This window comes from Pseudonaja textilis, chromosome 5 (assembly GCF_049901715.1).
Source record: "Pseudonaja textilis isolate UNSWEBS1 chromosome 5, rPseTex1.2, whole genome shotgun sequence".
Lineage (NCBI taxonomy): Eukaryota > Metazoa > Chordata > Lepidosauria > Squamata > Elapidae > Pseudonaja > Pseudonaja textilis.
The window spans coordinates 56,735,037-56,762,921 of record NC_141994.1 but is presented as its reverse complement, the minus strand read 5'-3'; the positions used below and the strand labels follow the sequence as shown (position 1 = coordinate 56,762,921).

General features: G+C 39.1%; 1 protein-coding gene across 3 annotated transcripts in view; it reads right to left on the bottom strand.

Annotated features, from left to right (window-relative positions):
* DGKI (diacylglycerol kinase iota) overlaps positions 1-27,885 on the bottom strand; it is a 276,299-nt gene that overhangs the window by 88,900 nt on the left and 159,514 nt on the right. For 2 of the 3 annotated variants that reach the window (XM_087934980.1, XM_026698300.2), the window contains 6 exons: positions 26,169-26,224; positions 24,618-24,680; positions 20,380-20,453; positions 17,503-17,614; positions 16,636-16,835; positions 3,191-3,253 (listed from right to left, as the gene is read on the bottom strand). In XM_087934980.1, coding sequence (XP_087791106.1) covers positions 3,191-3,253; positions 16,636-16,835; positions 17,503-17,614; positions 20,380-20,453; positions 24,618-24,680; positions 26,169-26,224 — 568 coding nt within the window. The remainder of the gene's footprint in view (positions 1-3,190; positions 3,254-16,635; positions 16,836-17,502; positions 17,615-20,379; positions 20,454-24,617; positions 24,681-26,168; positions 26,225-27,885) is intronic. The other variant, XM_087934981.1, reaches the window with a different exon arrangement.

Genomic DNA, 27,885 nt, shown 5'->3' with positions numbered 1-27,885 from the left:
TCAAGTAATTACCTATTAGCATTCACGTTCCCCAAAATCAAGTCTGCTCATTTGTCTCAATGGGATTTTCAGAACATTCTTGACAACATCTGAATATTTATACGCTGCCCATCTCAACATCAAATGACTCTAAGCCGCAGAATATCATAGTGAGTAGCACCCTAAATCTAAAATTCTTAATGCCTTTAGAGTTTGTGCTTTAATTTATTAGGCATGGCTAATAGGATATAGAATAATTTAAACCATTTTCTAAAACCTACTACTGTCTTTATACCTTGATGCAATATCTAAAAAAAATTAGGATTCTAGAAATGTTTACTTCTTTAATTTCATTCTAAAATTTGATTTCTTATTAAGCGGCATGCATCTGCCATACATGCTCTATACAGGCATTCTTAAAAGCAATTAACTAAGCATGTGAACAGGGTTCAGCTAAATAGCTTGGTCCACATCCATCATATCACATGATGCTTTTTCCCAATATCCACATATATTCAGAGCATGAACTCTGCACCAGTTGAAGTTATGCATTAATAAGATTCTGGCTCAGAACAAGATCTCTCTCTCTCTCTCTCTCTCTCACACACACACACACACACACACACACACACACATGCTCCAGAGGAGGTATTCAGCCATTTCTGACAGGTTCTGGAGAACTGGTAGTGGAAATTTTGAGTAGTTTGGAGAACCAGCCAATACCACCTCTGACTGGCCCCGCCCCCATCTATTCTCTGCTTCCCAAATCCCAGCTGATTGGTTGGGTCTTCTTTTTGCCCCGCACAGGGGAACAGAGCTGGGAAGCAGGTTAGTGGGGTGGGGAGGGAATGGAGATTTTACAGTATTCTTCCCCTGGAGTGGGGTGGAAATGGGGATTTTACAGTATCCTTTCCCTGTCATGCCCAACAAGCCATGCCCAACAAGCCATGCCCACAGAACTGGCAGTAAAAAAATTTGAATACCACCACTGACACACACACATACACACACACACACCCCTACATACCTACAGTAGTTGGATTGTAGTTGTTTGCATTGTACATAAAGAAGCCAGATGAAAAAACAATTGCAGAAAAAACAATTACTACCCACCTGCCTTCAATTGAGGACCTGTATACTGCACAAGTCAAAAAGAGGGCTGGGAAAATATTTACAGACCCCTCACATCCCAGACATAAACTGTTTCAACTCCTTCCTTCAAAACAACGCTATAGAGCACTGTACCCCAGAACAACTAGACACAAGAACAGTTTTTTCCCAAAAGCCATCACTCTGCTAAACAAATAATTCCCTCAACACTGCTCACCTATTTACAAAGTGTACACTACTATTACTGTTAATCTTCTCACCACTTCTTATCATCCATCCCTTCCCACTTGACTGTTTCCTAGTATGATTTGATTATTGATTCTACCCTATGACTATCATTAAGTGTTGTATGTTATGATTCTTGATTCTTAACGAATGTACCTTTTCTTTATGTATACTGAGAGTATTTACACCAAGACAAATTCCTTGTGTGACCAATCAAACTTGGCCAATAAAGTATTCTATTCTATTCTATTCTATTCTATTCTATTCTATTCTATTCTGTTCTAAACTCAGTTGATACAATTGTGGTCTCAGTTCATAACATCTTTTTATGACTTTCAGGAAAGAATAAGCAGAGTATTCGTGGATTCCACCGCCAACTCTGTGCTTCAAGAGCTGTAATTTTTAGTCTAAATCTGATTGATTGACAATGTAATAGAATCAGCAGACACAGTGCTTTGTAAAATGTGTCATAATTCTTTCCTCTGAGCAATTTTTGCTCTGAATAGCTTATGAGACAGAAAGAACATATCCCGAAAACATCTTTTTTCTGCAGTATCCCAGCAACTTTGTCTTTTTTTTCATTCCCATTCATTGGTGAGGGCATTTTACATCAACCATAGCTGGTGTTTTCCCTCTTATTCTAACACTATGCAAGGACAGCCCCAAGGAGTTTAAAATCTGCTATGCTTTGTCACACTTTATGTTGTAAGAAAGTCAGATGACTCCAGCCACTTGAAACAGAAGGATGAGGAGGGATTGAAAATGAGGACAGCAAATTTCACACCAGACTACTTTTCCGTCATCCCGAAAATAGATGAAGTGCATTTCAATTCAGCAATGAAGAAATAATGTTAATTCCAAAGGGAATGGGAATTTAGCTTATTAAAGGGTACGTGGGAAATAGGTGTTTCAAGGAAAACAGGTATCATGCATGTGTTCTGAACCCTGTGAAGGAAAAGTGGATTGTGTAATACACAGACAAATACATGCTTCTCCTTGAAAAGAAAACTGCTCAACTGTTGCTTTTTGACAAGTTCTCTCTCAAAAACTGGAGAAAGAGTGGTGTTTAGTTATGCTTCATTTTGTATGAATTGTCTCTGGAAGCAATGGCTGGTTATTCATCAAGGGCCTTCCTTCTCAGGTATCAGAAGAAGAAGAAAAATGCAGGCTGTTAGATTGAATTACTCAGGCTGTAAGCTTATATTCTATCGGGTTACTAAAAAGGACTACAAAAAGCGAAATAAATTGGAATGCTTTCACCTTCCACTCACATTCAAGTAATTTCACTTCAGTGCTGGGCTACTGCCAGTTCAGATCGGTTCTAGAAAACTAGTAGTTCTGACCATCAGCTGGCCCCACCCACTTGCCAACCCTAACCTGTCCTCTATTTCCTTCTTTCCAGCTCAGCTGATTTGCATGGCACAACAGATTTCCGCACCTCAGCTGTTCTACTTACCAGAGCTGCCCTAAAAGGTTAGCAGTTGAGCCTCAAATTGCTATATTTTGAATGCTGCATACATGCACATGCACAAACCACGCATGAATGCATGAAGCATGCACTCACAGAACTGGTGGTTACACTGGTTTCAGCCCACCACTGGGTGTGACCCTTGCACAATTAGACTATGATCTTTCCTGCGATTACTCAGAAGCTCAGAGTTCTCAACAAACAACACTAGCACAAGTAACTTTTGTTCAGCATCCATTTCAGGAACCGGTTGGCACATTGCACTGCCGGAAATGCTAACTTTGGCAAAAAGCATTTCCAGATGACTACAGAATTCATGCTACATAAACCATGCAGAGAAGGAGAATGATGGAGCCTGAAGGAAAAGGGTGATACTTAAAAATAGGGGAGGGAAAGATAAGTACTCACATGGTAAAAGAATCAGGGGGAGCTGAAACTCTCCTCAGGTCAGCAGATGGCACTTTTTGGATGCTATAGGCAGCAGAGAATGAGTAGCCACAGCAGGAACAGCACAACAGGATGGACAAACAAGAAAAAACCCAGACAGACAGACAGACAGACAAAGAAAGAGAGAAAGACAGACAACATTTAACCAAAACAAAAGGAAAGCATTACATACAAGCTCAATGGAGATGTATATTAGGTTCTAAGGCAGTGTACCCAAAGCCAGTGATAGATACCAGCAAGCACAATGAAAGGAAATGGATCTGGTACCATAGCATGAGGCAGCACAAGGGCAAAAGGTAGGAGACTCTTGCAGCATGGTGCAATCTTGGAAATGGCAAGAGGTGAAGAAAAGCAGAAGCTATCAGAGCAATTGCCCCTAGTATCCCCATTGGAGACTTCATCCAAAGTGTGGCTCAGTATTTCAGATATATTGATATTCAGACATATTGGTGTTTTTTTCAATCACTACTAAAACACTAATCCTTCAAAATGTAATGCAGAGAATCCTGGCTTATTGACTTCAGCGAATGAGAGAGAGAAAATATAGGTACAAGATGATAGGAGAACTGCTGTGCACATTTTGGGTCCTGGCAGAGTTTTGAAAAGGCATTGCATTTACAGTTCATTTTACTAGCAGTAAATAGCTGCTACCATCTCAGTATAAATGGATTCTCCACATCCTCATTGTCTCTCAACCAGTGGTGAGATTCAAATTTTTTTACTACTGGTTCTGTGGGCATGGCTTGGTGGGGGTGGCTTGGTGGGAGCGGCAGGGGAAAGATACTGTAAAATCCCCATTTCCACCCCACCCCACTAACCACCTTTCCAGCTCCATTCTCCTGTGCAGGGCAATAAAAGAAGATACAGCTAATCAGCTGAGACTCAGGAGGCAGAGAATAGATGGGAGCAGGGCTAGACAGAGGTGGTATTTGCCGGTTCTCCAAACTACTCAAAATTTCCACTACCGGTTCTCAAGAATTGGTCAGAACCTGCTGAATACCACCTCTGCTCTCAACCATTCCTTTCACTTATTATCAGTCCAGTGGCCTTGTCATTACAACTCACAGTTTTGGATTTTGCAGCAGGGGATAATCAAAAGATGTGTTTTCCTGCACAAAGGTCAAACAAGGTATTGTGACCTAGGCTTCCCCAAAAACCATTAAGCAGACTTTTTGTCCTGACAAAACCCCCTTTTTTAAATGAAGGTGCATTTCTTGCATTTACATTCAGCCAAAGGCCTGGCAAACAGTCTTTCAAGGGTCTAATTAGGAGTACAGATCTTATCTAGCTGGAGAGCTGCTAAGTAAATATTTTCAAACGTAGTGCTGACAAGGAAGGGCTCGGCACAGAGTCTCTGAGATGCACATCAGATCTTCACACTGCTGCAACGAACGAATTTTTTCCCTGCAAAAGCCCCCTTCCCTTTTGCTCCTCTTTTAATTCCTATGGGAGGGGCCATTCACCGTTCACCTGTGGCCTTACTCCCATGTTGACCCTTAGTTTGTAATTGTTCTTTTCTTTTGGCAGCCCTGCACATGCGCAGGCTGGGAACCGGCTCCAGCTGCTTCCCCGCCTCACTGTTGTCCGACTCTGAAGGCAGCTGATAACTGCCAGCTTGCCTAGCCCCATCTCTGCCTCTGACACAGAGCCCTCGTCCAAGCCTTCCTCAGCCTCCAGGACTGGCCCAGGTTCCTCCCCAACCTCCTCACTGTCTGACTCTGCTGCCAGCTCCGCTAGCCTGCCAGGGGGTCATAACACAAGACCCAGAATCAGGTAGATGTCCCTGGTTTAAAGAAAGCAGGTGATACAATTTCAAACATGCAGCTGTCTCATCCCCAGCTTGCAGAGGTATGCAACATCGGCACTCTTCATATAATATATAGAGGCTCCTTTTCCTCTGATATGTCACATAAATATGACAAAGCATCCTTCAAAGCAAACTGCAAGAGTCTTGGGAAACCCTGTCAACACTGCACAAAAGAAAATAATTCAGCTGTATTATATTATTTTTAAGTCCATTTCTTTTTCTTTTTCTTTGTTAAACAAGTCTATAGAATTGCATTGTCCTTAAAATATTTATTGAACAATACCTTTCTTGGACCAATTTAAAGGTTCCAAAAATGTATGTATTTTTAAGACATTATTTTATGATTGCTTACCCATATCTGAAAATATAAAATCCAGTATGGAATACACATAGTCCTCAATTAATGCCTTTCATTAAGTCCAGAATTACAGTTGTAAGTCATTGCTGCCATTAAGCAAACAAGCAAGTAACTGTGCTTGATTTTACAACCTTTTTTGCAGTGGTTGTAAAGTGAATGGTTTTCTCCCGGGGATGCCAACCTTTTGGACCTCAGGGACCACCAAACTTTTAATTTTAAATCCCAGGGTCCACTAATATGAATTTTGACTGATGGTGACCTGCTGACGTTGGTGGGAGAGAGAGAAAGATCGGATCTAACCTTTCTGTCTACCGCTCTCTCTCTCTCTCTCTCTCTCTCTCTCTCTCTCTCTCTCTCTCACACACACACACACACACACACACACAGGCAGAGGCAGGGGTGGGCTTCAAATTTCTTAACAACTGGTTCTGTGGGCATGGCCTAATTTGTGGGTGTGACTTGGTGGTCAAGTGACTGGCTGGGCATGACTTGTATGTAAATATTATAAATATTTATGAAAATATTGATTTTTTTATGAAAAAAGAGCAACTTTTACATAAAACCAGGCAAAACAGGCAGGCAGATTGAGTTGCTCACAGAATGACAGATTCATTCAGAGATCTATCTATCTGCCATCAGCTACCTAAGTCTGCACTGACAAATAGAAGCTTCAGTCCTAAGAAAGGTTCTTCTCAGCTTAAAAGCAGAGCTGAAGATCTAAAGATTAGCTAAAAAGCAAGAAATTCAACCGTTTCCTGCTTTCGAGCTAATCTAAATCTCCTGGCACAGTGGAACAGCTGATGGTTGGGGGGGAAAGGAAAAATAGCAACTTAGCAGGCAAGTTTGCCAGGTAAGGAGTGAGTGGGCGGGAAGGGTTCCCACCGCCCATATGGACGGCACAGCCTTGTACTTCTGCACAGCCTAGATTAATTGCTTTGGGGGGTGGTCTGGGGTTCTCTGTGGACCATCAAAGTTTCTCACGGACCACCAATTGGCAACTACTGTTTTATCCAATGGGTATTATTTTTACCAGAAGTAATTGCTTGAAACCAGCAAAAAAAAAATCACTGTAAGTATGCTGCAAAGGCCAGAAAAGTGAATTTGTTGCCAAGGGCCCAAAATATGATCACATGGCCACACAGGAATGTGCAGCTGTTAGACCTTCAAAATCTGGTCATAAGTACCTTTTGGGAGCCTGTCATAATCTTGAATGGTCACTAATAGAATAGATAGAATAGACAGAATTCTTTATTGGCCAAGTGTGGTTGGACATTCAAGGAATTTGTCTTGGTGCAAATGCTCTCAGTGTACATAAAAGAAAAGATACATTCATCAAGAATCAAGAATAATCAGGTACAACACTTAATAATAGTCATAAGATACAATAAGCAATCAAATCATACTAGAAACAGTCAATATAAATCATTATGATACCAGCGACAAAATTACAGTCATACCAGTTGTTGAGCAAGGACAACATGCATTTACATTTTTGTGTTCCTTATGAATATGCCCCAAAAAATATTTATTGTAGGCTCTGAAATTGGACTAGAAAAAAAATTGTTCTCTCTCTCTCTCTCTCTCCCCCCCTTCTTTTTCCCTTTCTCTCCCACATGTACATATGACAATCAGCCAGAGCTGTGCACTATCCTTACTTGCAACACCACTACAGGTAGTCCCCGACTTACAACAATTCATTTAGTGACCAAGGTTAAAACAGTACTTTAAAAAGTGACTTATGACCGTTTTTCACAGTTACAACCTTTGCAGCATCTCCGGGATCATGTGAACAAAATTCAGACATTTGGCAACTGATTCATACTTACGACTATTGCAGGATCCCAGGGTCATGTGATCACTTTCTGCAACCTTCTGACAAGCAAAGTCCATGGGGTAGCCAGATTCACTTAACAACCGGGTTACTAACTTATCTACTGCAGTGGTTCACTTAACAACCATGGCAAGAAATGTTGTAAAATGGGACAAAACTCACTTAACAACATAAATTTTGGGCTCAATGGTGGTCGTAAGTCGAATACTACCTGTATAACACCTCACAATAAGCTACAGATAATAACAGTATGTCCTTGACTATTTCACAACTTGTACAAGTCACACTGAAGAGGATCAGGTTTCAATCCATTAGTAATACAAATATAAAATTACATTATCCAGAATCCAGAATTATCCTTCATTCAAATTATAAAAGTCCTCTCATCCCCTTTCCTGATCAATTAAAAATGATCAGACTTACAAACACAAGAGCAGTTTGCACTGGATATAAAAGGGGACACGAGAGCTTTGGAGAACTGCAAAGTACATTTCGTGTGTGACATTTTTCTGCTTGATGTTTAGTCAAAATGGCTTGAGGGCATCAAACTTAATCCCCTCCCCACCTTTAATTTAGCCTGAGGTCAGTAAATTGTAACCTAGAGTAGGAACAAGATAAAATTGAAACACAACTGAAAAAATCCATAACTAAAACTAAACACTTTTCGATGGGAGGTATCATTTGCAGATTTGTATAACTCCAACTTGGATTTCTGAGACAAGGGGATAGTTTTTAATATTGCTGTTCTGAGGCTCATTCCATAATGGGTAAATTTTAAAAGCAAATACACATATTAAATTGATTATATTAATCTCCCTTTTTTTACTATTACTTAAAAAAAAATCACTCTTTAAACTTTGGTCTTAAGCTCTCAGTAACAGTTTTGTGCTGCTAATGAATGTTCTGTTCTTCCATGTTCTCCCATGTTCCTTCTGTTTGACCAATAAAAGGGTGCAAAATTCAGAAACTAGCTGTGCACACACACACACATCATTCTTCCCCCATCATGTTTGCTTTTCAAAGGGAAGGAGGAAATTGCTGTCCAATTGAGCTCAAGGAAAATTTAAGTAGCAGCTGTGAAAAGGCAAATTTCATGCTAAGATTGCTAAAAGAAGGACTGAAAATAAAATTGCAGATGTCACGATGTCTTTATAAAAATTTATGGCACATACAGTACATGTTTACTATCCTTTGCATGGCTCTGTTAGCAAATTGGAAGAAGTGGGCAATAAAAATGATCAGAGGTCATAACCAACTTCTCTACAAGAAGAGTCTGGGAATGTTTAACTTGGAAGAAAAAGTGATTGACAGGAACATGACTGAGGTGTATAAAACTGTGCACCATTAGGAAAACATGGACAGGGATAACTATGTATTTATTTATCACATTTATCCCTTGATGAAATCGTATACAGACTCACAAAGCTGGAAGCTTTTCTCCTTTCAGTTTTAGGCCAATGTTGTTGTTGTTTTATTCTTTTTCATACATTACACAAATTCATGAGCAGAAGGTGGACTGTTGGCCACTAACTTGGCTGGCTTTCAAACAGGATTGGATAAATCAATGAGAGGCCTATCAAGGACTCTTCAATTTAATATTACATATAATCTTCTGATTGGAGAGAGATACCTTCAAAAAACAGCTACAGGACAGTACTGTTAGGAGAAAATACATCTAGTCTTCAACTTATGACCACAATTTATGCCAACATGTCTGTTGCTAAGTAAAAATTTGTTAGGTGAGTTTGGCCCCGTTTATGATTTTTCTTGACTTTTCATTTGCTAAGAAACATAGTTGTTAAGTGAATCTGGTTTCCTCGTTGACTTTGCTTGTCAAAAGTCACAAAAAGAGATCACATGACTCTGAGATACTGCAGCCCAGTGGTGGGATTCAAAAAAATTTACTACTGGTTCTGTGGGCGTGGCTTGGTAGGCGTGGCAGGGAAAGGATATTGTAAAATCTCCAGTCAGAGGTGGTATTTGCCGGTACTCCGAACTACTCAAAATTTCTGCTACTGGTTCTCCAGAACTGGTCAGAACCTGCTGAATGCCACCTCTGCTGCAGCCGTCATAAATGTGAGTCAGTTGTCAAGCATTTGTATGTAAAACAAATACATTTGAATCTATTTGAATGTATTTGATTCAAATACATTCCAGGGGGATGCTGCAACTGTCATAAATATGAAAAATAACAATAGCACTTGCACAGTCCTCTCTAAGCGGTTTACAGAGTCAGCATATTGACTCCAACAATCTGGATCCTCATTGTATCCACCTAGGAAGGATGGAAGGCTGAGTCAGCCTTGAGCCTGGTGAGATTTAAACTGCCAAATTGCAGGCAGCCGGCAGGCAGCAGAAACAGCCTGTAGTACTGCACTCTAACCACTGCGCCACTGTGGCTCATAAGTCTTTTTTTTCAGTGCCAACGTAACTTTGAACAAACTGTTGTAAGTTGGGGACTACCTGTATCTTTCTGTCTCCCACTTGCAAACCTTCAAAAGCCACTGTGAGGAAATAAATGGTCTGAGCAACGGTTCTTCTCGTATGTTCCCTTCACAGGGTCACAGGAGGCTGTCGCCAATCTCAGATCGCTGACAAGCTTATGCGTGAAACAGGAGGTTGTCTTTTGATCAGAAAATGCCTTTTTGAGAAACTGGATGCTGATAATATAGCACTTTTCCCTTCAAAGTGACATTCCGATTATGTATCAGATTTGTATCTCCAGTCTGGCAAAATTGCAGCATTGTCACCACAAAGCCAATTTTCATTTATTTCATTCATCACCACATTTTTTCACCTCCTAGAAATAGCAGGAAGTGAAAGGCAACTCATTCTTTTGCTGGATTAATTCAGTCCGATGCAGAACACAAAGGGACACAAGAGATAAAAGCCATAAACAAATACATATTTTCTTCCCTGTGTGGATGCAAACATAGAGATTGGTGGCATTTAAATCTTTTTCTGGAATGGCAAAATTATCTTTGAAAAATTGCTTATCAATATTCACACACATATACACGCACTTGTAAATGCATTCAGAGTTTGTAAGAATATCTATGTTAACTGCATTGATATGTTCTCAAATTACATGTGGTTTATTAATGGAGAGAAACCCTGGCTTCCCTAATTGTATGATTCCTTTAGTTCTTTTCTTCAGAAAAATCAAGATTTTAAAATGCAATTAATTTTCCCAATTTGTGGAATTTTATGGAGGTCCAAACAATGTCTCCCTCTATTTATAAACATCCAGACTCCTCCTATCTTTTTCTTTCCAGGAAAAAAAAATCCATTGTAGAAGACACTGTAGATAGGATAGCTGCACAATGCAACTTAATTAGCAGTGCAAGCAGGAATCCTTTCTGAAAATACTTAGGTGTGAAACACCACGGGTTGAAGGACTTCAAGGGTTTGCAAATGTCTTTAAATTTATGTATGTCCTTCATTTTTTTTCATGAGCCCTGGCAAAGAGACACTGCAAATGTACCCATTTCTCATCCTAAAGGTTCTTATTGCAAACTTCTAAGACAAATGATAAGATGAATCACTGGCATATGTCACATTTATAGTAGCCCCAGATTATGTATTAAACCATACATAGTTGGTTCTCTACAAGTTAGGGCAGAGTTAGCAACCTTAATATGTGCAGACTTCAACTCTCAGAATTCCCCAGCCAGCCACTGGATTATAGACATGCCCAATTTTATTGAAAATAGTTATTCATGCTACTGCAAATTTTAGCAAGCTGATATTAGGCAATTCAAATGGGAAGCCAAATCCAGAAAGGAATACATCTTGGAACTTGCTTTCCCATAAGAAAGAAAAAGCAGAAGAACCCACCAATCAGGAACCATATTATCTGCCTTAAAGACAATATCAGGGCATTATTAGGGTCACGTGGAATAAGGAGTTGAAATCCAAAATCTCAGGCATGAAAAATGAGATCCACACATGAACTGATTTATTGCTAAAAGCCAGTGCACAGGAATCTTCTCAACTAATGGTCAGCACTAGTTAAAGTTAGATAAGTGTCAATGGCAATTGGGGGGAAGGGGTTGGACTTCATTCTTTTGTGGCTATGTAAGGACTCTAAACTGATGCCTAGTTTAACTCCTCCCCTGGTTTTTGCCAGTCTCTCTTTTACAAAAGGAATCTCTTAAAGTGGCTTCATTTCCATCTGATTTATGCATAGGAAGCAAGCAGCTAACAACTGCAGGGCAAATAAGTTCATTTCTTAACTGGAATAGTGACAACCATTGTTTTTTGTACAAGGTCTCCTAAGCTTAGATTTTCCAGTTACAACAGTTTTGATTATGTGTATCATCTCCTTCCATCTTTGTAAGTTTTCAGTGACAGTAAGGAAATATTTGCTTGAGTTGAGAGTCTACATATTCATATAATATTCTTCACAACACTACAGAATTGTTTCCAATATGTTTTTTTCCCCCCTAATTTCTGATCTAGCTGACTGCCATGAGGTTTTCTATCAGTATCTTGCCAAGTATTGAAAAGTCCAACTCTATTTAGCTTTTAAAAATATATTATCCAAAGTTAATTAAGTGCTGCCACACACTGCAATATCCCTTTACCATTTTGATAGCTTTACTATTGAATGATAAAACTCTAGTAACAGACTTTAATATCATCCATAAGATTATAAAGAGGGTTTTTTTTAAAAAAAAAAAAAATAGAAGGGCTACCTATTAACTTCAGTGGAAGGTAATATTATGTATGTGCAACCCCACTTTGTATTTTAATGAATTATTTGTATTTAGGATATTTATTACTGACTTTGAGAGCCAGAAAATTTTGTAATACATTTCTATAGGGGGCCGCTCCCATCAGGAAAAAATGTACAATCTTTTCAGATTCATTCCATATACTAAATCTGAGTTCTATATCATTCAATTATTATTCCAATTCTTAAAGTGTAAACTAATTTGCTTTAGTTTTAGCAATGTTCACATGCCTTTTTTCATGTCTTCCAACAAAGATTTTACAGATGAACTTGGAAGACAGTTTGCAGAAAGAAAGTATTTAAACCAAATATTCTAGGTTACATATTTAAGGTTACATATTTTCTTGGAATCCTTTTTTAAAACTTGCATTCTGAGCTAGGGAAAAAAGCCAAATATTCAGTCCAAGCGTTTAAACACTTACATATAAATTAGGCTTTAAGTTAAACAAGCTGATAATTCTCCAGTCCTTATTCAATATTCTGGTTTATTTTGATATGCCAATTAACACATGGCCTCCCCTATTAGGATATTCATTAAATCAGGTCTCATTTACTTATATAAGTTTCAAGTTCTCTCTTTAAGCATTGTTGTGCATCAGATGATTTTCAGAATTGAATATCATTGGTCATAGTATTCTTCTGGACCAGTGTTTCTCAACCTTGGCTAATTTAAGATATGTGGATATCAACTCCCACAATTTCCCAGCCAACATGCTGGGTCACTAGGGCTTGATAACTACTTGATGGCATAAAATGAATGAATCCATCAATTGAAATGAAAATATTTCATAGAGGTTTCAATCGTTGAGATTTAATTGACATGAGGTTGATTTCAGCTTATGTTTTATTTTTGTATTATGAAGCCAAGAGTCTTCAAAAACCAACAGCATATCAATACTGTTAATTAGTAATAAAATAAACATAAATATAATCCACCATTAATAATTACACTCGCCATTCATTTTGCTTAGTGAATGCCAAATGTATATATTTCATTCACCAAATATATCAAACCATAAATTATAATCTGTTCCTACCAGAACTCACAATCCTTTCCAAGTTACAGTTATTTCAACAAAAACTCCTATTTCATTGGCAATGAATGCCTCGGCACCTTTTTGGAGAAGCTAATGGTTGAAGATGCAACATGCACTATTAGTTAATATACTATTACTGCTCCCTTTGGAACAAAGGAATTTGACATATTATTTTTGTTCTGGCAGATCCACTGATTTTTGTAAATGCTCATATTCTTTTTAATTATGCACAGATGCTCCTTTTGACTAGTTTTTTTGTGAGGCTTTTAGACATTTGGACTGCAAATAGTAGTTTATATGGATCATTCTCCATTTTTATCATTCAGTAAACTGACTTAAATGTGAATCTAAATATATAAGACAGCATAAATGTATGTGTGAGACTGTCTTTCATTAGCACATTGGGAGTCTTTTCTTTTTTTTTTCTTTTCCCTTTTATGCATATAAAACAAATATTTTAAAAGCTTATGTCTGTTTTAATCAAATCTGCTCCTCTTTTGTTTTCTTTATTAGCATTTGCTCTCTCAGCCAAAGAAGTTGGAATCAGGATATATATGCATAAAACTGGCAGAAAAATGTAGGAGAAATGATTTAGAATAAAAGTTGTTGAAGTTCTTTCCCTAAACCAGGAAAATACTTTATACTTAGATCCTCTACCCCAGACCTTAACTTTCTCTCACCCTTTCGTCTTGTTGGCTTGGCTATCTCTGGAAGAACAAGGATGAAAAGTATCATTACACATGTCGCAATATAATTATGCAAATGACATGAATCTATCATCTGCATAATTTGCATAATCATCCCAAAGGTGCTTTTTCAAAAGGCAACTGGGCTTTGTTTTTCCTTGAAAACATTTTACTTCTCATCCAAGAAGCTTCCTCAGAATTGAAGTAGTTTCTTGGGTGATAAGCGAAACCTAGATGACTGAGAATCTCCACAGACAATAATTTGCATAATGATATCTTGGCATGTGTGACTCCATTATGGTTTCTACCAGATTGTTCAGCTAGAACATTGTTTCTCAACCTGAGCAATTTTTAGATGTGTGGACTTCAACATTTAGCATGCTGTCTGGGAAATTCTGGGGGTTAAACTGGACACATCTTAAAGTTGCTGAGGTTGATAAACACTGTGATAGAAGCTGAGGAAGGAAGATAGGCATTATAGATTCAAAAACCCAAATAGTGTACCAAATAACCAAGAACAGTATCTTTTATCCAGGTCAGCTATCAATACATTTTGCAGATATATCTGTATATACATTTTGTAGAGCCATTGGCACTCTGTATAGTGAAAACAAGATAAATGAAAACCAAATGCAATCAAATCCATCCAACCTATGCTTAGATCCAAATAACCTGACAGGACCACGGACAATTTTCTTGAGACAGGCTCATATGTCATAATTCTTGCATTACATCATTTCCCTTCACCAAGAACAAACACAAAGCAGCTGCCAACCCTTTAGAAGGACAAAAAGGCTAATGAGGACAATAAACAGTGACCAGGAAGGGACAAGGAGTCCCAATACAATGCACTGAAGCCCAGGTGTCCCCAATCCCCAGTCCATGGATTGTCAGAAACTGGGCCACGCAAACAAGCGAATCCCCATCTGTGGGATGCAGGTAGCATGTGAAACCACGGCCCCTCTGGTCCACGAAAAACCCTCTCTCTACAGAATCAGTTTCTGGTTTCCAAAAGGTTGGGAGCCAGCAGGGGTGGGATTCTACCAGTTTGCACCTATTCGCTAGAACCGGTTGTTAACATTCTAAGCAGTTCAGAGAACTGGTTGTTAGAAGAAATTATTGGCCTAATCCTGTAAGAAAGGCAGGAAGGAAACATTCTGGTGTTGCTTACAGAAACTGCCTCTCCATTAACCCTTATTACATTCTTGGCAGGACTAGACTTCCTGTCTCAGGAACATCTCTGGAGTTTTTTTCCCCTCCTTTGCTGGTACTTTGCTTGTGTGGAGTGACCATTCCAAGTTACAATGGCACTGAAGAAAGTGACTTATAGCCGTATCACACTTATGGACTTATCACACTTTCGACTGTTGCAGCTTCCCTACAGACATGAGAGGCCAGGCGAGGAGATGCGTGCCTCGATGTGAGTGATATTGAGTTGGCCACACCCAGCCAATAACATGACCACCAAGCCATGCCCACCACCTAAGCCACACCCACAGAACCGGTTGTTAAAAATTTTGAATCCCACCCCTGGGAGCTGGTGCTGTAGAATGCACCTTAGAATGCAATGAAGTGCAGTAGGCAAAGCAGACAGCACCATTTGTGGTAACCCAAATCAGAATATTATATTTTGGATACATAGATTGTAATAAGTTGCCTACCAGTGGGCTGGGGATATATTCAGGGGTGGGCTTCAAAAATTTTAGTAACGGGTCTCTGCCTGGTTGCTGGGTAGGTGTCAGCCTCCTGCACCACGGTGGGGGGGGGGTGTTTTTGCCCTTCCCGGGCTCCAGAGACTTTCCTTGAGCCTCCGGGAGGGCAAAAATGGCCTCCCCAGGCTTCGGAGGCTCTCTGGAAGCCAGAAATGAGCTCATTTCTGGCCTCCCTGAGGCTCATTTTTCACCCTCCCTGAGCCTCTGCATGCACCCTGCACTTACCAGCATCCAAAATGGGCCACATGGTGACTCCTGGGATTGTTGGGGCCAGCCAGGAGTGGGATTTGGGGGTTCTCCAAACTGTGCAGAATCTTAGCTAGAGGATCTCCCGAACCCCTGCGGACCCCCAGCAGCCCATCCCTGGATGCACTGCATGAAGGGTCAAATTTAATGTTCCAGTTTTTCAGAAAGTTAGTGGCAGTTGCTCGTATTGGAGCTCTCTAGTTGTGCATATTAGTCCTTTGTCTTTTAAATCAAGTGACAGGAAAGTTGTGATCATGTCTCCATGTCAATAGTTTATAGCAAAGGAGCTCACACCTATGGTTTACAAATGAGTTAGCATGCTGAGGCCCAAAGTGGGGTACACAACAAGAAAATGCTATTTCATTTCAAGAGACTTAAAGCAGGATTGAAAACTTTCATTCAGCCCAAGAAGGAACATAATGGAAAATAGAAATTAAAAGAAAGAGACTAGTGTAATTAATTGTTACTAGAGATTCATTTTTTACAAGGACAGTTCTGGAAATTTTGTTGCATGATCTCATCTATCTTTAGAGAAGATTCAAGATATTTAACATGGAGCATGGCAGTCAACACAGGGAGTGGTGCAATGGCCTAGAGGTGTTGCTGTTGCCTCACAATCAGGAGGCTGTGAGTTCAATCCCAGGTACAGGCAGATATTTCTCTATCTGGGCACATTGAAAATGTATCTGCTGAATATAACTCCACATTGGGGACAGGAAGGGCGTCCAGCCATTAAACACTCAGCTCCGTTCAATTGCCCAGGGATTATGGGGTCATTAAAGGAGATGGCAGTCATTACAGGAGATGAAGACACATGAGGGACAAGCTTTGAGAGAAAGAGGAGGCCTCTTAAAATTCTCCACACAGAATTATAGTTCAGTATAGTTGCTACATCCTTAATTCATTCCTGACTGCCATTGCAGCTTCACCTGACATTTGTGACATCTCACATTTAAGATTTGCCTCTACCCAAAAGCACATGTAGCCAACTTACTCATTGAGCAAAGGCATGGATGTTCTTCTCTTGCTTTTCTGCACCATATTGGCCTGATTCCTAAGGGAGATTCGGATGAGCGATGGAGCCAGCCGACATGGTTCACCATCCACTTGCATGGGGATGGACTTATATGTTAATAGAGTCACTTCCCGACACTGATGTAACCTCTCTCCATGACCTCCCACTTGAAGAGCAGCCTTTCCATGACATAAAGAAGGAGAAAAGAGAGGGAAACAACGTATGTATCTTTCTTTCTTCCTTTCTTCCCTTTCCAAAATAAAAGAAAGTTTTAAAAGATTCTTAGATAGTGTACGCAATTCTTGCCTTATCTTAAATAGAAGATGGCCAAATTGTGTGGCCAATATCTCACTTTTCATTACAGACTTATCTTGCTAATAGTCTACAACAGATTGTCTTCAGTTCAATACTGATATCATGAGATAAATCCTTCTATTTTCACAACAGTAGGCAACCAGGAAATCGAATTCATCCATTGTTTAAACTGAATATAAGCATGGGAGATATTTTCATGGAAAGAGGTACAATCTTTTGAGAAATCATTGCTCCTTGCAGTATCGTCATCTGCCACATCTCAAAATCAGTAAGGAAGAAGAAAAATACCAAGTTGAGAGAGGAAACAATTGCATGCAAACAATTTTTTCAAGCATAAGAGTGGATAGTGGTTAACTTTCCTCCATTGTTTCCTTAAATTGGCAAATCTGTCCAATACAGATGCATGCCAGATGCATAATGCTCATTGCCAATTGCCATTTAATTCATTTTGTATGGTTTGCTCTTTTGCTCTGATTGCCTGATAGCCCTGTAACTAGTATGAGAAGAAATGTATTTAAAAAAAATACTCACCAAGGATGCCATGGTGAATCCAATGACCTCAATGTAACCATCATCATGTCTCTGAGGTTCGAATTCTCTATGGTCTCCTGGATTACCCCAGGGCATTGTGCCAGCACAATACCTATAGAAAGAAGTTGAAGCTGTAAGGGCTTCAGTGAACATTCAGCCAATGTTATCTTTAGCAGAAACTTACATAATCAAGCTCATATGTAGCTTTGTTCTGTACAAATGGCTTCTCAGAGGTGAGAGGTCTTTCCTTTGTTACAGAAATTGTTCAGGGAAAAATTAAGAGTCACTTTTTCACATAGAATGTAGACTTGCCTTTGAAGCAGGGACTAATTATTTTCATCTATTCTGTTATGTTATGTTCTATTCTATTGATATAGGAAGGATTCACAGAATGAAGATCCATTCTTTCAACTGAGATAGGGATATATGGCACCACACTTAGATTATTTTGATGTAGACAAGTGTGTAAATCCCAGAGCAGGCTCCCCCATGAGACAAAGATATTCAATTTGTGTTGGAAGAAACAGGTTGAACTTGACCCACCATCTGCAGTCCTCCCACCACCTAGTTCTCTAGGTGGTATAATTTTGCATTTTGATGCAGTTCTCTGAATAAGATGCAAAATCTGAATGAGAAATACGTGCCATCAGAAGCATCTACATTAGAGTTTCTCTTCTGGAGACCTCCAGCACTTTCAAACTGCCTATCCATTTTGATGGCTCAAAATAAGAAGTCTTCAGAGTAATTTTATCAATATAGGTTGGTATTCTGGGACCGCATCATTATTCTCTGATATGCTTTTTTTAGGCTCATATGAGATAGGTGATCTCTGCAGATGCTTACTAATGAAGTCTCACATTGGGGAAAGGACCTTCCAAGTGAGATTTTGAGGCAGTGGAAGAGAAGATCACAGAGGCAGCAATGGTCATAATCATGGCAAGAAGTTTTGGGCTATACTATGCATACAGTCACCTTCAGTTTATTGCAAAATAGAAGTCTGTGAGTCTCTCAGGTACTGTTAGGAATTTACTATTGAACAATAGGTAAGCATATCAATGCATATGTTTATTTTATTAGAATAAGAGGAAAGCAGTGTGAATGATTACTTTGGATCAAGAGTGGGTAGCATTTGAAGGACTGAAAGGGCTTCAGTTCAGACTTCTGACCTTCTGGAGGTCCACTGAAGGTCTTCTGATGATGGTAAGACATCACCAAAGACATCCCTGAGACATTCCTTAAAATCATCCGAAACCTGAACAAATGGCCAAATTATACCCCTGAAATCCAGCTCTGTTACCCTCTAATCTTGGCAATATATATTAGAGAACACATGTAGCCTGCACCCTATGAATTCCCACATGCTTTTGAAAATCATTAAATCTACCAAAAAAAAAAAAAACAATTAGCCAGGAGGCTTCAAGAATTTTGTATGTTTGTGTGTCTGTGTATGTGCATGCACACACATTTTTAAATCACTCTTGAGTCCTGGTCTGGACAAGCCTGTTCTTGACAACATTCTCAAAAACGGTTTGCCACTACCTTCTTAGAGTTGAGACGGAAAGAAACTCACCCAGCCTAAGGCAAAACAAAAACCAAATGGACTTATCATTTGTACCTGATGCCTTTCACCATTATATCAAACTAGCTTTTTTTTCAATTGCAATATATTTATGAAATGCTCTTCCTGCATAGAAGATCTGATACAGCACAGATGAAGAAAAGTCAGCATAACCATCTCCAGATGGTCCAGAAAACAAGTATGTTGAGAACTTGTGCTGACCCTGTTCAATTTAAAAATAAAAATTCTCAAATGATACTTTAAAAAAAATCTATTGTTATAAAAGTCTAAATATTTCGTTATATTATTTTATGACAGGCAGATTGACTCATTGATGAGGGTTAGAGTTTTATGGGCTTCTTGTGCGACAATACTTTTTAAAAAGTGGGTCAGGGAAGTGCTGTGTTATTATGATACACTATGATATATCCACAGTATTCTAACCACAAACAGAGTATTTCACATCCACTCATGAAATGAAGAAGTTGACTCTTTTATGGAGTCAAATACATAGCAGTGTATGGATTTGGAGAAAGGCAGATGATCATACAAAAAGAGAAATCCGATTTTTTTTTTAAAAAAAAGCATCAGAATAAATCTGTTTTCTCTGTGTCTCTCCTCCTCCTGAGCTAAATAAGAGTTCATTCAGGCACTAAACCTTCAGTAAAATTCACAAGTGGTGTTTTCAAGCGCTTCATAAAATCACATCAGGAAATTTGGACTGCAGCCCTGTCAATATGCAGGCTACCTACTTGTCTACTAACTAATAAATTCCTAATAAATACATTTTGCTTTATTTATTTTGGGAAAGCTAAAGCTTAAACAAAACAAGGTCTGGGTTAGAAAAATCTGCTGATCTGAATATTAAAAAAAAACAGGTTAGGCTTGAGAGTTTTTTTGGACTCATAACTAATTTTATCTGCTGGCCTTCAACAAATAAACTTTGACCAGAGCACTTATAAATGGCTAGGAAAGCTATTGAATTAAAGAACAGGAAGCTAGGAAGAATTTGAAGATTATGGTGTAGTGGTTAAGGTGCTGGTCTAGAAATCAGGAGACTGTAAGTTCTCGTTGTTTCTTAGGCATGAAAGCTCGGTGGGTGAACTACATTCTCTCAGCCCAACCCACCTCACAGGGTTGTTGTTGTGGGGAAAATAGAAGGTGAGAGCACTAGGGAGCATGCTGGCAAAAAATAAAGACAGATAAATAAATACATTCAAATAAATGTATCCACAGGGTTTTTGCTTGTTTGTTTTCTACTCTTTTGAAACATTTAACAAAGATTCAATTATATGAGTTCTAGAATAAAAATTATTTACCTGGGTATGTTTAAAAATACTATACATTGAAATTTCAGTTCTTGAATCTTGGAAGTCAAGTCAGTCCCATCACACTGCCAGAGAGTAAGAGAAAGAAAATGAAAGCAAATACGAACAGATGAACTTCATAACAGAGTAATCAATTGATGAGAAACAGGATCTTGAAAGTTAAGGAAAGAGTACAGTCTTGGAGCAGTGGATATCCAATACAAATCAGAGTGCCCAGAAGACACAAACAGGAGTAGAATCTCCGTAGGCTGCCATGCAAGATTCAGGTTATTTAATTGGAATGTCTACCTAAGAGGATCTGGCAGGTGGAAAGGTACTTTGGAAGATACCAAGTTGAAGACTGTAATACCAGTACTTGGGAGTACACCCTATGACTATCATTAAGTGTTGTACAGTACCTTATGATTCTTGATGAATGTATCTTTTATTTTTATGTACACTGAGAGCATATGCACCAGAGACAAATTCCTTATGTGTCCAATCACACTTGACCAACAAAGAATTCTATTTTATTCTATTCTCTTCCCAAGCACCTTCTATCCTCAGCAGCATGCTTATTGGTGTAACAACATCCATTTGGCCAATATATGTTCTAGAGCAGGGATGTCAAACTCAAGGCCCAGGGGCCAGATCTGCGGGTTGCTTAGATCTGGCCCATGGGGTTGCCCTGGAAACAAAGAAAGACTGGCCTGCAGTGCCTCTGCCAGCAAAAACAGAGTTTTGGCAGGAGGCCGTCGCAGCCTAAAATAGAGCTTGGGCAGAGCGCTCAGGCCACCACAGGCATCCTTGATGTGAGTGACATCAAGCTGGCCACAACCCTGGACATACCCACCCCGGCCACACCCACCGTGGCCCCCTGAGGTTCAAACACAACCCTGATGCAGCCCTCAATGAAATCACATTTGACACCCCGGTTCTAGAGATTCTGCAGTGGGATCATTGTATTGTTAATCTAAAAAATCATGTGTTACTAAGTGTTAGTCAGTGTTACTAAGAAGATGAAAAATGTCCTTCCAGGTCTGAAGGAATTCAAAGCATAAGAAGTGAGATCCTTTCAGTGACTGATTGAATCATGTATCTAGAGTGGATTTGTTCAACATCCTAAAAAACTGAGTTAAAAAAGGACAATACTTCTGTTCACAGGGCACAAATACCTAAACAAATCATTTTTCTATAATCACTTAACACAGTGATTTGCCATAGTACCAAAACAGTTGCAGATTCAATGCTCTGAATCATAAACAATCCAGTCCCATTTTAGCTTAGTCTAGTGCACCGGCCCCTAACCTTTTGGGCACCAAGGACCGGTTCCATGGAGAAAGATTTTTGGGGGGAGGGGATGTGGTCTTGCATGCTGCCTGCATCCCACAGATGGGGCTTCACTTGTTTGCATGGCCTGGTTACTGGTATGCCGTGGCCTAGTGCCAGTCCATGGATCGGGGATTGGGAACCCCTGGTCTAGTGTATTATATGAACCCAGATTTTAAACCATGTAATTCTAGATTCTGTGACTCAGAAGGATATCCTTCATCGTGTAAAAAAGTTTCGCCAGCTAGGAAAAAAGGCAGTCAGTCAGTTCTGAACAAAGAAGTATCTTGGGACCATTCACACTGAAGCACATTAGTAATGCACACACATTTTCAAAATTCTTTAGGTCAATAAAAATACACTACCCACCCATCCACCCCAAATTTATCCCCTTATTTTATTTATTGCTAGGTGAGGCTGCAAACAAAAAAGATTAGACCTGTGTGATGAATCTTTCATTTTTCCCACTGAGATGTTGTTTGTCACCTTACAGCCTTTCCTAGAAGCACTCAAGGCACAAATGTCCAGGCTCAAATTATTATTGTACTTTGGACACATTATGCGAAGATGCAACTCTCTGGAGAAGGCTCTAATGCTGGCAATGGTTGAAGGAAAGAGAAGAAGACAATGACCAGCAGCCAGGTAAATGGACTCGGTTACCATGGCAATGGGGGCACCATTAGAAAATTTGAAGGATCGGGTTAGGGACAGATCATCATGGGGAAAAATCTATGTAGCTGCTAAGGGTTGAAAATGACTTGATGGCACATACTCAGTTCATCATAGCTTTCTTAAGCAATTCTCAAAGCCAGAAGACATTACTCTGCAGATGCGGAATAGTCTCTTCCAGCTACTTTTATTTATTTTATTTATTTGATTTGTCAATCGCTTACAAGATAATAGGTATAAGTATATACATAGTTATGAATACATGAAATGGGTACATATAAGAAAAATAAAAGAAACAATAGGACAGGGACGGTAGGCACATTGGTGCGCTTATGCACGCCCCCTACAGACCTCTTAGGAAAGGGGTGAGGTCAATAGTAGACGGTCTAAAGTTAAAGTTTTTGGGGTTTGGGGAAGAAACCACAGAGTCAGGTAGAGTATTCCAGACATTGACTACTCTGTTGCTGAAGTTGTATTTCCTGCAATCAAGTTTGGTGCGATTAACCTTGAGTTTGTATCTATTGTGTGCTCTTGTGTTGTTATGGCTGAAGCTGAAGTATTCATTGACAGGTAAGTCATTGCAATGTAAGATTTTATATACTATACTTAGATCAGACCAAAGACGGCGTAATTCAAGGTTTTCTAGGTCTAGAATTTCAAGTCTGGTGGCATAAGGAATTCTGCAACGAGTAGAGGAGTAGAGAACTCTTCTTGTGAAATACTTCTGGACTTTCTCAACTGTGCTAATATCAGATGTGTAATGTGGTTTCCAGACTGATGAGCTGTATTCGAGTATTGGTCTAGCAAATGTTTTGTTGCTCTAGTTAGTAGTGTGATATTACCAGAGAAAAAGCTACGTAGGATTAGGTTAACAACTCTTAATGCCTTTTTGGCTATGTAGTTACAGTGGGCTCTAGCACTTAGATCATTAGAGATGAGTATCCCAAGGTACTTTACAGAGCTTGGATCATCAACAAGGTCTTGACTATTCAGCTTGTATTTTATTTTCTGATATTTTTTTTGCCAATATGTAAGATAGAGCATTTATTTGTTGAGATTTGAACTTGCCATTTGTTTGACCATTCTGATACATAGTCAAGATCTTTTTGAAGAGTAGCAGTATTGTCTGTGGTATTGAGCAGCTTTACACCATCAGCGAAGAGAACGCAGTTGCTCTTAATGTGATCACAGAGGTCATTTATGTAGAGTATGAAGAGAGTTGGTCCTAGAACACTGCCTTGGGGGACACCACTATTGACAGGTACAGAATTTGATAGGACACTCCCAATTTTGACCATTTGTTGTCTGTTTGACAGGAATGCTTCTATCCAGTTATGTGTCCAGAGATACCATAAGATTTTGGTTTTAGGAGTAGTTTGTCGTGTACCACTGAATCAAAGGCTTTACAGAAGTCTATGTAGACTGCGTCTATTGCTTTGCCCTGATCGAGTTGTGTAGTCCATATGTTTTTGCAGTGTAAGAGTTGCAGATTACAGGATAGTTTTTTTCTGAAACCAAATTGTTTATTAGAGAATAGGTTGTTTGTCTCTAAGTGGAGGACAATGGATTGGTTAATAATTGATTCCATGACTTTACAGGTGATGCAGCATAAGGAGATTGGTCTATAATTTTCAACTAGGCTGGGGTCTCCCTTTTTGAAGATGGGGATGACCATGGCTTGTGACTATAGGTTAGGCAAGGAGCTGGTCTTGAAAGATTTTTCAAAGATTCTAGTGCCCAAGGACAAAAATGAAGCAGGTGAAATCCAGTAATGCGAGGACTTTGCTTTCACAAGGGAGGACATGCCTTGTTTTACAAAGCAGATTTGAAGATGCAGTTCCCTCAATCCTTTCTTAACAAAGCCCCACTCAAACATTCGCACAGCCTCAATAAATTCCATGTGCATCAACAAATGTCAAACAAGGAAATTTCAATTATGCCCAGAAAATAAGACAGTGTATCCCCTAAATTTATTTTTCTGTTTTTCTCATTTGTTTTGAGTTAAAGGCATTGGAGTCTTGTTTCTATTAAAAATGGTCAATTCGGGAACCAAACCCAGGACCTTTATTCATGTTAATATAAATGAAACTGTCCTTCATTCATGTTAATATAAATGAAAATGACCTTCGCTCATCTTAATATGAATAAAAATGTCTTCAATGTTTTTTCTAGGCTTCAGACAAAGTGTTCAAGCTGACAGGTTATTTCCCAGATTATCATCATTAAAAGACACAAAATACTCTGATACTTACCACAACTTTCACATGTTTGGATAAATCTCTAGAGCTTCTCTGGAGGAAATCTGAAAAAGCTGCCTAGATTACAGAGGAACAGATGCAATAAAGAAAGGCAAAATATAATTTTTCCTGAAAATTTTGACAGTATTTCTTGTACATCAAGTGCAACTTTAAATAAACTTGCCCCATTTTGCAGTCTGTGCAAAACAAAGTGTGTGATTTCTTCTCTTGATTATGACTTATTTCCCATGTCAATAGTTATAGAAATATTTGGAAGCAGTGTCTGCTTCATAGTAGTCTCCTTTAAAAAAATCCCTTAAATTGGAAAACATTAAGACAACAGAATGGAAAATAAGACCAAAATACACCAGAAGGATAATCAGTGTTCTTCTCTGATAATTCACACTCTCCTCTCCTCTTGATCCTGTATCAGTTCAATACATGAACAGAAGAATTAAAGGCTTCTGGGTGCATTCACTTATTTTTAGCATGGGTATTTCCTTTAGTTTTTCTGGAGGCTGCTGGCTGCATAGAGACCGAGTTCCATTTACCTGCAACCAAGGGTCAAAGTAGTACCCATAACTGGATACACTTAGCATAGTATGACAGCATGAAGAGAGTTTGGTCTACTGGTTAAGGCAGGGATGTCAAACTCGATTTCATTGAGGGCCATATTCGGGTTGTGTTTGCCTCGGGGGGGCAGGAGTGGTATGGGTAGGGTGGACGTGGCCAGCTCAATGTCATTCATCAAGACTCCATTTTCAGCCACAACAACCTCCTGGAACATTTTGCCAGAAAAAACAAAGCCTGGGTAGACCGTGTGCAGCCTCCATTTTCACTGGCAGAGGGTTGCAGGAGGCCATCACGGCTGAAAATCAAGCCCAAGAGGGCCGCACACCCTCCGTTTTCACTCGCAGAGGCACCGCTGGCCAATCCTTTGCTGTTTCCAGGGTGGGCCCTTGGGCCAGATCTAAGCACCCCATGGGCCAGATCTGACACGCAGGCCTTGAATTTGACACCCCTGGATTAAGGCATAAAGCTAGAAATCAGGAGTCTATGTGTTTTAGTCCTGTCTTAGGCATGAAAGTTGGCTGGGTGAGCTGGGCCAGTCACTCTCTAACTTCACAGAGCTGTTGCTTTGGGGAAAAGAGGAGAAGGAAGGTGTATTGTATATATTTACCTCCTTGGATTAATTATAAAATAATAAAGGTTTTTTTTTAATCTAATAAATAATATTTAGGCAGAAGCATACTGATAGGTGAAAATTTATCTAAAGTGTCTTTCTAATTCTTCATCTAAAGTACAAGTCCACTGGAACAATAGCCAATGTTGCTTTTCTCTTAGAATCTATACAAAACCCTTGTTCCTTTTGAAACCTTTGATGCAATAATTCTATATACAGATATAAGTAGCTTTAAGACCTATTGAACTCAATAGATATTTTTTCTCATTAGACATGCCTAGGACCATGCTCTTAGAAAGATACTGGCTTATTTATTTATTGCTAATTGCTCAAAATAAAAACAAAAAAGAAAGAAGAGGAAAGAGGAGACTACATCAACCTACCCCGGCATAAAACATTTTATTACGAAACCGACTGTTGAATTTTTCAGGATTTGCCTCTGTAAGAAGGAAGAAAAAGAAAGCAAAAATTAAAAACTTTTACAAAGTCCATTAAACACTGCATTGGCTTTACACACTTAGCTTTTTTAAGAAATAACAATGAATCAAATGGTGATATGAACTGGCAGTGAAGAAATGTTATCTAAATTAAGTAATGAAGTGCCTCTCCATAATGCAAGGAAGATTGAATATTTACTTAAGAAATGAGAGAAAGAATAATAGTATGTCGAACATTAGCTTATTACTGAATTACCAATTTCCTAAGACTGCAAAATTCTTGATTTGTATAGTTTATAGGAGAGATAGCTGCAGCACCCAAAAACTTCTAATAGTTGATGCCAAGGTACAATTTTTAATATGGCAGAAAGAGAACATTATTACATAAAGTATTAAAAAGCAATCACATTAATTTTGCTTAATTTTAGCTAAATATAAATCAAATCAATTTTATCTATTAACTATCCTGTTTTTATTTCCTGTCACACATCAGGCATAGCCATAAATCTCTGTGTTTCAGACACTTAAATTTAAATGTCTATGGAGATTTTCAATCACCCAGGTCATGATTGCCCCAAAGGTGCTTTTTCAAGAGGCAACTAGACTTTCTGGTTTTTCTTTGAAGATGTTTGCTTCTCATCCAAGAAGCTTCTTCAGCTCTCTAGCATCCAGCCAGAGCTGAAGAAGCTTCTTGGATGAGAAGCAAAACGTCATCAAACAAAAACAAGAAAATCCAGTTGTCTCTTGAAAAAGCGCCTTTGGGATTTAAATTGAAACCCCACACGAAGCATTCAGACACAGCTTGGCAAGATAAGTCTCTTTATTGCAGGCAAGAATGAAGCTACATATAATGTCACCTACAGTACTACAGATCATCCTTGACTTACAACGGTACATTTAGTGACCATTCAAAGCTACAAAAGCACTGGAAAAAAGTGACGTATCAACATTTGTCATATGGATTGCAGCATCCATATAGTCACTTTATCAAAATTCAGATGCTTGGCTACTGGTTCATATTTATGACGGTTACAGTGTCATGGGATCATATGAATACCTTTTGTGACCTTCTAACAAGCAAAGTCAATGGGGAAGCCAGGTTCATTTAACAACCCTGTTAACAACTGGCAAGAAAGATAATAAAATGGAGCAAAACACACTTAACTGCCTCACTTAGCAAGTTATGTGGCCATAAGTCAAGGGCTACCTGTATCTAGAAGTCAAAGTCTATGTATTAGACCAGGGGTCTTCAAACTTGACAGCTTTAAGACTTGTGGACTTCAACTCCCAGAATTCCTCCTCTAGTCATGTTAGCTCAGGAATTCTGGGAGTTGAAGTCCACAAGTCTTAAGCTTGCCAATTTTAAAGGCCCTTGTATTAGGCTATGTTCTGTGCCTGACTTTCCCGAACCATTGGATACTTGGCTGTTCTTCTGGAAAGCTCCTTAATATATGCTGATATAACAGTTCTTTCTTCCTGAGAATTGCTGATTTGCTTCATATGTCTCACCTACTCTTTGGAGCAAAGCATTTTGGAGAGAAAAATCCTGATGTTCATGTAAACCAAAGCACTACTTCCCCTGATTTATATAGAAGATATTTAGTTTATGGCCTAATTAACTATGAGTTTGCCTCCACTGGCAGTTAAGTGACACAAGGAGAGC